At 41.9% G+C, this 12,826-nt stretch overlaps 1 protein-coding gene across 1 annotated transcript in view; it reads left to right on the top strand.

Moving 5' to 3' along the window:
• The window catches only part of KLHL2 (kelch like family member 2), a 200,445-nt gene that overhangs the window by 42,721 nt on the left and 144,898 nt on the right, over positions 1-12,826 (top strand). Inside the window, exon 3 of the mRNA XM_077477161.1 lies at positions 3,430-3,536. Within this exon, the coding sequence (XP_077333287.1) occupies positions 3,430-3,536 (107 nt within the window). The remainder of the gene's footprint in view (positions 1-3,429; positions 3,537-12,826) is intronic.

Genomic DNA, 12,826 nt, shown 5'->3' on the forward strand with positions numbered 1-12,826 from the left:
GGGCACAATTGAAACCTATACAACCAGTGGAGGGAGACCGTAGTTGTCAGATTGGCTTTACTGATGGTCCAGTTTTGTCTGTGTTGCAGGGTGGGTTTGGTGTGTTGAACGGCCGGTTTTGCCTGTGTGAAAGGGCGGGTTGCAACACAGACAAAACCAGCCCTTAAACACAGCTTTTCAATTGTGCCCATGAAATGGTATCTCCCATCGAGAACTCCTACGATGTGCGCATGTGCCATGGTTACATCAGGCCAGCTGATCGGCAAATCAGCTGGAGTGCAATTCCATATAGCGCGGGCACTTTTCAATGGCGAGCACTATCCGATAGAACACCAGAACTTTATTTACACTTCAGCTGTTAACAGGGTAACCCCACTGCCAGCTGAATGAGTCATTGGTTAAGGATGTGTTCCTTAACAGCTGATAATTGCTGGCTTTTTTTTATTTATTTTTTTTACATTTACATTTCAGCTGTCATGGGGGGATTCCCGCTGACAGCTGTAAGGACAGAGCCTGAAAGTGTTCATTTCAGACATCTGAGTATTTGCATGAGTACCAATACTCATACAAATACTTAATACCGGTAACCATGCAACCCTACTCCAAACCATTATGGTTTCCTTTTTAATATCAACCAAGTGCACATAGCATTAACCTAAAGGCAGATTCAGCAGAGTAGTTACTTGTTAACCTCACTGCTGAACTTGGCTGGTTTTTAGGTTTGGTAGTTTCAGCATTGCATGTGAATTTGTTTAATTGACCGTGCCTTGTTGACTCTGGTTCTGTCTGGTTTACCTTGTGTTTATGCTAACTGTATGTTCAGCTTGCTTTTATTGACTTTCTGTCCAGTGCTAGACCATGGCCTGGCTTTGTTCTCAGCAGATTTTTCATTGTTCGTACTTGGGATAATACTGCACCCAATGGGAGATTTCTACTTTTTGGTATCCCCATGTGTGGCATCCTATAAACAGATTTTAGATGTTTCCAGAGACACCTGTATGAGGCTGGCCATAATGGGATATGCTATAGATGGATGGAAAGAAGGCCAGTCCCTGCTGAACTGACCAAATTTAAATCCATCTATGGCCAGTTTTAAGCCACGTACACACGGGCCGTATTTTAGACGACGAAAGCTGGTTCAAAAAAAAAAAGCCCAACATTTGGCCCTTGTCGGTATGTGTGTATGTCGGTCTGTCCAACAGAAGATGTCCAGCTGACGGCCGACTCAGTGCTCTCAATCAATAGCAGAGAGCGCTGATCGGAGTGTTCTGGCGGTGGGGTCGTCCCCCTGTCAGAACACAACAGCTCAGAGGGGGAGATCGCTGAACTAACCTCACATGGTTAGTACAGCAGCTCCGACCCCAAAAAGAGTTTGTAGCAGACTTTAAGGGAGACAATGCTGCTATGCTGAGTTTTTTTTCTTATGGTGGCTTCAATTAAAAGTAATTCCAAGTGCTCCTCACATTTTATGTAACTTTCTGTATCATATGAACTGCTTTATGAAACACTTAAATTGGTGGGTTTAGTTCGGTTGCAATTTGTTGGTCAAGTCCATCTAAATCGTACATCTGAGGCTGGCTTCCAGGCTCCATTCTATACGGTATGGGTGCTCTGCCTATTGTATTTTTACAGATGACCCCACTGTCTGTAAAAATGCCTGGACTCCTGCTGAATCGGATTAGATGATGTTTGTGTTCTGGCCAAAAATCTTGCAACTGGCTGCTTTGATTTATTTATTTTTTAATTGAAAAATGTCAGGTGGGAGGTAGCAGACAAGGACGCTCGATAAGCAAATCAATTGGTTTATTAGGAACTGGGTACAATTTGAACAGTGTACGGCCAGCTTAACACTGCCCTCCGCCTAAAGAAACTCTAACAAGAAAAACTACAGGACTTTTGAGGTACCAAGACATAACAGTATTTTCTATAATCGCATGTTTTGTATTCGTATCATTAGAAATGTAAAAACACTGCTTGTTTGCTGTTTTTTATTTAAAAAAAAAAAAAAAAAAAGTTATACTTACTTTACGCAGTGGTTTTGCACAGAACAATCCCGATCCTCCTCTTTCCAAGTCCCTTATCGGTGCTCTTGGCCCCTCCCAGCTGCTGAGTGACCCCAGAGCAAGCAGCTTGCAATGGGGGTGCCCAAGCCGGCTCTCTCCTGAGCTGCGGCTCTGTGTCCATTCACACACACATTCACATCCACCCTCTCCCGATTGGCTCAGTGGCTCTGATTGACAGCAGCGGGAGCCAATGAGGAAGCCAAGTCCCTGGAGTGCTGTGGCACTCGTGTACATCGCTGGATCAGGATGGGGCTCAGGTAAGTATTAGGGGATGGAGGGGATGCTGATCCAGATTGGTACCAGATATAACAGCATACCTTTAAGGGGTCTAGTGGCATTCGTGCCGCAACAGGCCAGGGCTGTTTTTGCACCCCTGCCTCCCTGTATATTTAGTGAAGTCCTATCTCGATCCAGCTCTGTGCCCATCTGCAGTGGCACCGGTCTGTGTTCCTCTCCTCCACAGGACACAGTGGAAACTATTGGCTCCTGCTGCTGTCAATCTAATCCTGTGCATGGGGAGTGGAGCCAAGCCTGCACGTCTGACCCATAGCAAGCAGTTTACTATAGGGGGCACACAGAAGAGGAAAAAAAGACAGCGCAGGTGGGGGAGAAGAGGAGGTTCAAGGCTCATTATTTTAATTTAAAGAATATCTGAATATCCTTTACAGTCGCTTTTAAATGTTGGTGTTGGGCAGGGCTTAAAAGGGTATGGTAAATAAAACCCAAACCTATGCTGCTGTATGTCAATAGAGTGTAACAGAGTGTTCAGAGGTCAGGGTTAAATTCATGGCGTGCAGGGGTCAGGATCAAATAATGGTCAGAGTTGATGGTTCAGGGATCAGGTCAGCATCAAGTCACTCACAGATTGCACCCAGTGTTTTGGTAATCCTCAGGGCCCACCATGGTTCTGGGAGCCTACTAGTTTGCTGTAAACTTTGCAGAGAGCATGCTCCAACTTCTCATGCTGCACTGCAAGGATTGCCAATCTAAAATGGCATTGCTGGGGCGGTCTGCGCATGCGCAGCAGCATGAGTTGACGTACACAGTGCTCTAGCGATGCCATTTTTTAATTCACACTTGTGCAGGATGATGAGTTGAAGCCTAGGCACTGCAAGTTTCCTGGGGACAGACCTCTTACAACAGGGACGATCTTTGGAAAAATGAGAATGAGTGGCTGCCCTAGTCACATGAAGTCCCTCTACATTTTAGTACATCAGTTACACAGAACACTGGCAGGTCCCCAGCAGGGAAATAGTATTGTTGCAGCCTGTTCTGCCATGAAGCCCCTGTAAAAGATCGCTCTTAGATTGTGTTTTATATATCTATTTGCTATACATCCATTTATTACATTTGCTTTTCTTCACAGTCAGAATTTGCTGTGCGATGTGACAATAGTGGCTGAAGATGTGGAGATATCTGCTCACAAAGTGGTTTTGGCTGCATGCAGTCCCTACTTCCATGCAATGTTTACAGGTACGAAATTTCTTGTGTTTATGTACTAGTATACGTTTGTATCATTTTCTTGTGTCTGAAAGTAAGATTACAGTAACAAGTTTGTTGAAATCCAGGTAGAGATTAAAGGGCCAGTTGTATCTTTTGCAAAAGATCACACCACACACACACACACACACACACACACACACACACACACACACACACACACACACACACACACACACACACACACACACACACACACACACACACACACACACACCACACACCACACACACACCACACACACACCACACCACACCACACCACACACACCCACACTGAATAGATGTGCAGTTTATTATTTTTTTGCATTGGAGCCTGAAAAGTATTACAATCAGTGGATTATATGTGCAGTGCTCTGGATCGTGCAGACTCCTCTTCTGGCGGTGTTCTGTACTTTGATGCTGGCCTTCACCTATGGAGCTAGAGGAAGTATCAGTGTACCTAAAGTGTCGTGATTGTGTTCCATTGAGAGCTACGAGTTCATGTGCTGTGGTGCCAGATGGGACTTGTCGTTTTTTATTCGTGCAGAACCACACAATTCGGGAAGTGGCGGAAGACTCTGACCAGGTTTCATATTACACAATATATGGATAGTCAGAAACAGTCAGAAAGATGGACTTGACATTTAACGACACAAATTTAATGTATCTCTGTATTCTTATCTATAGCTAACACGTTTTTATTTGGCGATGGCTACAAATGGTTCGCTCTATTCGCTTTTTTGCTGTCTGTGTCCCAGTGGTGAGATTTCCTCACGTTTACTGTATGTGTGTGTGTGTATGTGTGTGTATATGTATATGTATGAATATATATATATATATATATATATATATATATATATATATATATATATATATATATATATATATATATATATATTCAGGTACTGAGAAGTCTTTTGGACAGTTGTCCTCCCAATAGGTGCCCCATTTGACAAACCAACATTTTTCATATCCCCTCAGTTTCAGTCCCAATTTCAGTGTTCACTATGAAAATTGTGAGGATCTGACAGATTTGATAACTCCTCTTCTCTATCCAAAATATAACAAAAAAAGAAAAACAGGTTGGACTTTTACTACATCAATATTTATTTTTATTCAAGCTACCAGAATTTTACTTGGTATAGGCCTTTTTCTGTTGGGAAAAGACCTAGTTAAAATAATTAAAAGTTGTATAGCCAAGGCGTATTTTAGTGTGGGGAATGATCAGATCCCCTGGGGGTTTAGGCTCCATTCACACTTGTGCGATTTATGTGACTTTGGGCATGAAAGTTGCATGCCAAGTCACACCCCTGTTCTTTTCAATGGCACCCGTTCAATTTGGTGCGACTTAGAAAATGTGCCTGCACTACTTTGGTGCGACTTTTGATGGGTATTTGATCAAACTTTGATCAATTGAAAGTTGGTTCAAAATTACACCAAAAGTAGCACTCCTAAGGTGCACTGAAAATTGTGTAACTTTGGAGACGTGCGAATGTGAATGGGGCCTTACTGTCTTCACCAGATGGAAAGTGAAGAAAACTTTGCAGGGACAGAGACAGAAATAAAAAGCTGTGCTTTAACTCCCCCCTACTTCACTGTAAAAAATAAAATAAATTCTGTGTAGGTGATCTACACCATCAAATGACTTTCCAACCTCGTCTGTCTCTCCTCCCCCCTAGTAACCACCTCAACAAAAGTTCCCCATATACACTGTATGATGATGATTGATCTGAACTGAACAACTTGTTTATTATTTGCCATTTGGAATTTGTTCTTGCTTTCATTGCTCACTTGAATTCGCTTGTGTGTTTTTTTTTTTTTTTTTTTTTTTTTTTTTTTTTGTTGTTTTTTTTTTTGTTTTTTTTTTTATCCTCTCCAAGCTTGTAAACATTTTAGTGCACTTGACAACGAAATATGCTCTCTATGTATTCCCCACCTATAAGGGTCAGGTCATATCTGTGCATCGCTTTAGATGAATTACCATTAAACTGTATATAATGTGCATTTTGATGGAAGCACCGATAATGCACAGGTGTGGACAGACAATAAAAATATAATAATATTATACAGGATTTATATGGTGCCAACGACGGAGGGAGTGAGCTGAGGGGTAGAAAAATAGATTTGGGTGTCGTCTACGTAGAGGTGGTATTGGAAGCCATGAGAGGTGATCAGCTGACCCAGGGAGGTGGTGTAGATTGAAAATGGGAGAGGTCCAAGAACAGAACTTTGGGGGACCCCAACAGAGAAAGGAAGAGGCGAGGAGGAAATAGAATTGTAAGTAACGATAAAGGTGCGGTTGGATAAGTAGGAAGAGCACCAGCAAAGAGTACAGTCATGGAGACCAAAGGCGTGGAGTTTTTTTGTGGAAGGGGTGGTCAACTGTATCAAAGGCAGCAGAAAGGTCCAGTAGTAGGAGTACAGAGTAGTGTCCATTGGTTTTGGCTGTTGGTAGATTGTTAGTTTTAGTAGAGCAGTTTCTGTGGAGTGTTGGGTACAGACCCCAGACTAAAGGGGATCAAGAATGCTATTATCAGCAAGGTGGTCGCTCAGTCAGTTGTAGACCAGACGTTGAAGGAGTTTGGATAAAAGGGGGAGCAAGGAGATGGGGCATAGGTTAAAATATTGTAAAGGAAAGCATCTCCCTCTGTGAGGTGGCCCACTGCAAGGTACTTTTTTCTGCTGCTGAGTATAGCTATACATGGTTCCAGTTTTGACCGATTCTTGTGGAATTGGCTGAGATACGGGCAGCCCTATCGCCACCACCTGACCTGACAGGTCAACTTGAAAATTGACTGAGCTGGGTGGAAAGTTATTGGCTTCAGTCCTCAGATGCTTCTGTCTGAATACAATATCTGGCAGGATAGATTCCCTCATCCACGCTGTTTAGTGCAGATGGAGGAATCAGTTGTTTTCTCTTGTTCTGCTATACATGCATTAAAATTCAGCCAGTTCAGCAGGGACTGGCCATACATGAATTTGAAGTTGGGCCATTTCAGCAGGGACCAGCCAATTTCTAATCCAAGTATGGGCAGGCAGGCTGTACAGGTTGTCTACCAAATCGACGTCTGTACAACTAGCCTGTTGGAAAATGTACACACAATCAGCACTGCCGGCTATAGCCAACAGAGCTGATCAGTATTTTGGGACGGTGGGGGAAGTCTCCCGGTCTCTCAATACAAAGACATAGCGGTAGGATTCTCCCATCCACCTTTAATGTGTAAATGGGGGGGTATCAAATAATTTTCTTCCTTCAACCTGCTGGTTGAATGAAAAAAAAAAAAAAAAACTTGTGTATGGGCTGCTTTAGACTTTAAAACGTTATATAGAATTCACTATTGTTACAGATCAGTTGGGGCTATACACAATCAGATTATGAAATAAGCAGCAAGTTACAGTATTACAGAATGTGCCGAAGGTAATAATTGCTGTCAATGTGTCGTCTTCCAATAAAGTGCTGTGAGCAGAGCACAAACATGAATGCAAATGAGGAGAAAGTGACAACAAAATGGCCAGCAGCCAAAGAAGGGTTTATATGGAAACCGTCTCTATTGGCAGCATTAGCATGGGATGTCTTCTCAGGACCTGGAGATCTACTTTAGGGTCTTGTATTTAATGACATTTTCATTTAGTAGTAAGCCAGTTTTTATATATGGATTGGCTTTTTCTTCACAATCTTCCCTCGTTATGACGGATAAAAGTGGCTTCCTGTACTGAACAAACCAGGGTGTGGTACCATTGTTTACTTTTTCATTGCTGGCTGCAGTGTGGATGTGTAGGGAAAATCTAGACTGCTCCAGGTACACCTCCCACCTCCGTTTTCTGTCTGTCAACATATGGTATGTCATGTTTTTTACAGAATTGTTAAAGTGACACTAAACTCAGGTTTAAAAATAAGAAAATTCTATTAAAGTAAGTATTCTTAACTCCAAAAATACTTTCTATTGCTGTCGGCCTCCTCTAAATCTCTGTATTCCCTTTTTTTTTTTTTTTTGCTGATGTGACCTGACTTTCTGTTAGAGGATGGCTACGTTTGTCTGCGCGGTCCCACTATATGTAGGAACGTAGCCATCCTATTGTGCTTGTTCCTGTGATGTACAAGGGTCTAGGGCAGTGATTCTCAACCAGGGTTCCTCCAGAGGTTGTAGGGGTTCCTTTAGCATTGGGCCATTTCTGCCTCTCGGATAAGTTCCCACCGACACCATTGATCTTTTTAGCCATCTGTAAGGGGGAAATTTTTCCCAATGACCACAAGTGTAAGGACCATTCTTCCAATTGACTATCACACTAATGTATCATGAGTTGTAGATTTCAAATTTTTAGCAGGAGTTCCCTGAGACTGGAGAACTATTTCAAGGGTTCCTCTGTGTTTAAAAAGGTTGAGAAAGGCTGGTCTAGGGAATATGGAATTTGTATTGTGCATGACTAACCAACGTGCACTGCTCATTGCAAACAAACATAAGGAGAGGGTTGGGAGCTCACAGAGGCTGTTCCAATGATTAAAAAATCACAATAAGAAACAATTTAATGCAAAATAGACTACAGGACCATTAAGTAGTGGATTTTTATTGGTTGTTTTTGGAGAATAAGGATATCGTTAAAGTGATACTAAAGTCTCCTTTTTTGTTTTTTTTCAATAAAAATAACAGACGTGTTATACCTACCTGCTCTGTGCAGTGGTTTGGCACAGAGCAGCCCAGATCCTCCTCTTCTCTGGCCCCTCCCGCCAGTTGTCCATTCAGACATGGAGCCATGGCCTGCCCTGCCCCCTTTCTCTCCTCATTGGCTCTCTGACTTTAATTGACAGCAGCGGGAGTCAGCCAATGAGGAGGGGAGTCCCAGACAGCAGAGTTTTTCGTGCAACATCGCTGGATGTAGATGGGCTCAGGTAAGTGTTAGGGGGGCTGGTGCACACAGAAGGTTTTTTTATCATAATGCATAGAATGCATTTATGGCCAGTTCACACCACAAACACAGTTCAGATGCAATCCAGATGCTTTTCTGCATGTGTGTTTTTGATGCTTTCCATTGTGCTTTTGGTGTGTTTTTGCAGTAGTCCAATGAATATTTTCTCCCTCCTTCTTCTTTTTTTTTTTTTTTTTTTTTTTTTAAACTTTAAATAAGGACGTGTGTTCTAGTTCATTTTTGGAGTCCAGTGCAGCAAAAATGCTCTACCTTTTTTTACTGTAACGCACTGACACTGCAAGCATTGGTGTGAACTATGCCATTGAAAACCATATAACCTACTTTCAATGCGTTTTTAGTGCAGGGAAAAAATGCACTAGACTGCAAGTGGCGTGAACTTGCCCTAAGATGAAAAAGAAACTTCTGCCTTTACAGCTGTCCACAGTACTTTTCTCTGGTTCTCCAAGAAATGCCATTACTAGATTTGGGCCCCTTTCACATGGGCTTTCCGATCAGGACGCTCTATTCACCCCTATGGAGCAGTGACTTGTCCGCTGACATCTACTGCTATCTCATCCCGTCTGTGAAATCCACATGGGTGGCGACCCTATTTTCCATCCGTCTAAATGATCGGATGAAAACAGACACTGGCGGTTCTTTTTTCATTCAAACTCCCCATAGATGAGAGCAGGGGTCTGACAGGTCCGTCTCTGCACATTGAGGGGAGACGGACCTGTCATCCGCCTGCTCAGTGGGGATCAGCAGATTGATCCCCCGCTGGGAAAAGCGGAGTCCGCCGGGCGGACCACCCGTGTGAAAGAGTCCTTATTGCCCTGCACAAGATTTCAGTATAATGATTTCATCTGCATCATTTTCAGCATTGTGATTGTCAGAAGCTGAAAATATGGTATATTCTGTACTTACTAAAAACATTTTATGTACCTTTCAAAATAATAGAATACTGGAGTTTCATGTCGGGGATCATGCACAGTACAGAAATCATCCTACTCTCATCTGGAACAAATTTTAATCGTGTCTCTGTAATATGCTGTAGCAGATAACTGGAGATTTGTTTTTTCTTTTATTTTCATCTAGTCAAGCTAAAAAAGCATTCCCACTGATCCAAAGTGTATGGGTTTTGTTAGTAGAACTGGAGACCAGTGGTCTCCAAACAGTGGCCCTTTGCTTGCTTTTATCTGACCCTTGATACAAGATAGTATTTATTTCACTGATATTAACAGTGGGACATGATTCTTCCCACTGACACTAGTGTTGGGGCACGGTTCCTCCCACTGGCATTGACGGGGCACAGTTCCTCCCACTGGCATTAAAGAGGAACTGCAGTCTGCTCACTTAATTTGTAATAAAAACATCTTTGCCACTCTGAAGCTTCCTTCTAACCACTTTACATATTATTTTATATATACTGTGATTCTGTACTTGCCAAATATGCTGCAGAAATCTGGCTGCATCCATTTTAACTGTGGGCAGCTGAAGCTGCTGCCTGTTCACTTCCTGAATTTACACAGACACACACCTCCAGCTCTGCAGCTCTCATTGGCCCTCTCGCCCCCTCCCTTCCTGGCAGACTCTCATGAGTGGGAGAGAGCTGTGCTTGATGTCATAAGGTTCCGGCCACTGGCGCCAGTGACGGGGCACAGTTCCGCCCACTGGCGCTAGTGACGGGGCATGATTCCTCCTCCTCCTCCTACTGACCACATGCACTCTATCATTTTCTTATTCCCACTGACCACCAAGCTTGAGGCATTCTATTCCCATTGATGCTAAGACATTTTCTACTCCCACTGGCCATAGGCTTGCCCCCCTAAAGTCCAAAGGATGGTAAACTTGCACTTTGTTTAGAAGGTTTGGAGACCCCATCTGTAGATCAGACACTTGCTAATGGGATATTTATTATTTGTTGTAAATATTTGGACAGAAGAGAACATTGGGAAAAGTTGTTCCAGGTATAATAATTTCCACTCTAGGTTCTACCCACTGGAACTAAAATCTCCAAGTATTATTGGGTGGCAGTTGGGACTATGGAAGATATGTTCATACAGTGTGCTGTAATGGAGAAGCAGTGATGGGAATGCAAAGGAAAACATGAAAATCTATAATATGTCAATGTACACAGACAGTGTAATATATTGTTAATCGGATGCTGGATTACTTCTGTTTGTGGTCCATTGTGTGAGTAAGCTTTCAAGTGTTCCTCTCATGAAAACATTAAAGCTAATATATATATATATATATAGATATATAGATATATAGATAGATAGATAGATAGATAGATAGATAGATATAGATATAGATATAGATATAGATATAGATATAGATATAGATATAGATATAGATATAGATATAGATATAGATATAGATATAGATATAGATATAGATATATAGATATATAGATATTTTTTTTAATACAATAGCACCACCCTACATGCCAGACAATACCGGGTTTTAGTAAGAATGTTTTATTAGGAATTGAATTTCCGGCAGCATTTTAGGAACCGAGGAGTCTGTACATAAAAAGAGAAGAAATTTGTAGCTTGTGACACTTGAAGTCTTTTATTTGTAGGAATGGAATAGATGTGTCTTTGATGTCTTGGTGCCAGTTTACACCCCCAGCTTTGCAGTATCTAAAGTGGGAACTAGATCTCTGCCCCTTTGTCAGGGGTGCTGTTTTTACCAATACCTGTGTGGGTGTTTGCCAGTTCTAGTGATCTGATTAATATTTCTGCAAAGACTCAGAAAAGTCAATACAAATAACTGAAGAGAAGTATGGTTTTTTTTTTTTTTTTTTGTTTGTTTTTTTGCATATTCATACTTGCCTAGATGGATGCAGCATCAGATCAATGCTGCATCTGTCCCCCAAGGCCTCTGCACCGATGGCTCGGTTCTCTCACCTCCCAGAGTGGAGAGATACTGTCAGCCAGCTTCTCTCTTGGAGCACTGAGCTGAGGAAGGATGGGGAGCGGCCGTCTCAGTGGCTCGCTGAGAGGCTGAGACTGCCATCAGTCCAGGCAGCTGGTGGATCCAGACTTCTGAAGTTGGGATGATGTGGTGCCTGGACTGATTCCAGTGATGTCAGCAGAGAGCGGACTTCAGACCGCTCTCCCTTGAAAATGGGTCTTAGGAGTGCAAAACAAATTGCACTCCTGTGACCCTAAAAAGCTCAGGCTGGACTTCTCCTTTAAAGAGGAACTGCAGTTATTAGATTGTAAGCTCTTCTGAGCAGGGCCCTCTTAATCTTCTTGTATTTTAACTGTATTGTCTCCTTTTTATATTGTAAAGTGCTGCATAAACTGTTTGCGCTATATAAATCCTGTATAATAATTTGTAATAAAAATATCTTTGCCATTCTGAAGCTTCCCTCCAACCACTTTGCATATTATTGTATATATACTGTGATTCTGTACTTGCCAGAAATGCTGCCTAAATCTCACTCCATGGAGTGTGGCTGCATCCATTTTAACTGAAGCTGCTGCCCATTTACTTCCTGGATTTACACAGACACACAGAGGTACACCTCCAGCTCTGCAGCTCTCTTTGGCCCTCTTATGACTCCTCCCCACTCATGATGTCATAAGCCTAGGCTTTTTACCAGACAAAAAGGAAGTGGGTTGTATAAGGTATTTACTGGCAGAAAAAATGTTTTACTATCCAAAGTTAAAACAACAAGGGCTGAGGATTTAATGGATGGAAAGATGAAAAAAATGACTGAAGTTCTGCTTTAATGTAAGAACTCCATTCACCTTCATATTAACATTATGATTGGATTGCTACGATAACTGTAGCAGAACAAACACCCATCAGATAAGTAGCATTATGGTATTGTAGTCACATTGTCACTGTGATTCTGTTTTTAGTTAATGGGCTAGGTTAAGGTTTTACTCCTATTACTGTTTATTACCAGTGGTTTTACCTTGCCAAGAAGTCAGCCTTAAGTACACACAATCAGAAAATTGGAAGAAAAATGTCGCTTTCGAATCGATTGTACAATAATATGATCGTTGGTACAGAGCTGTCACGAGCCGATCATGACAGTTCATGTGCTATTATCCAATGGGACAAGCATGAACATTTTTCTCATACAATACCAGATCGTATGATTTTCATTTAATCAGTATGGTTGTCATCTGAATATACAATACCAATACACTACAACGCATTACATCACTTCCGAATTTTTATTCTGTCATATGAGAATTTTCATAACTTTAGTAAACTCTTCATTTTCGATTTATGAGATTGGCATGCATCTCATCGTGTGTACCAGGCATTACTCACTATAGATCGAAGTCACATGTGGTCAAACTAAGATACAGAAATCTGTCTAAAGAAATGGGCCATCAGTGTCTTTGGCAGTCT

Source organism: Lithobates pipiens, unplaced genomic scaffold (genome assembly GCF_037356315.1).
Source record: "Lithobates pipiens isolate NorthernLeopardFrog02 unplaced genomic scaffold, aLitPip1_a1.2 Scaffold_13, whole genome shotgun sequence".
NCBI classification, from domain to species: domain Eukaryota; kingdom Metazoa; phylum Chordata; class Amphibia; order Anura; family Ranidae; genus Lithobates; species Lithobates pipiens.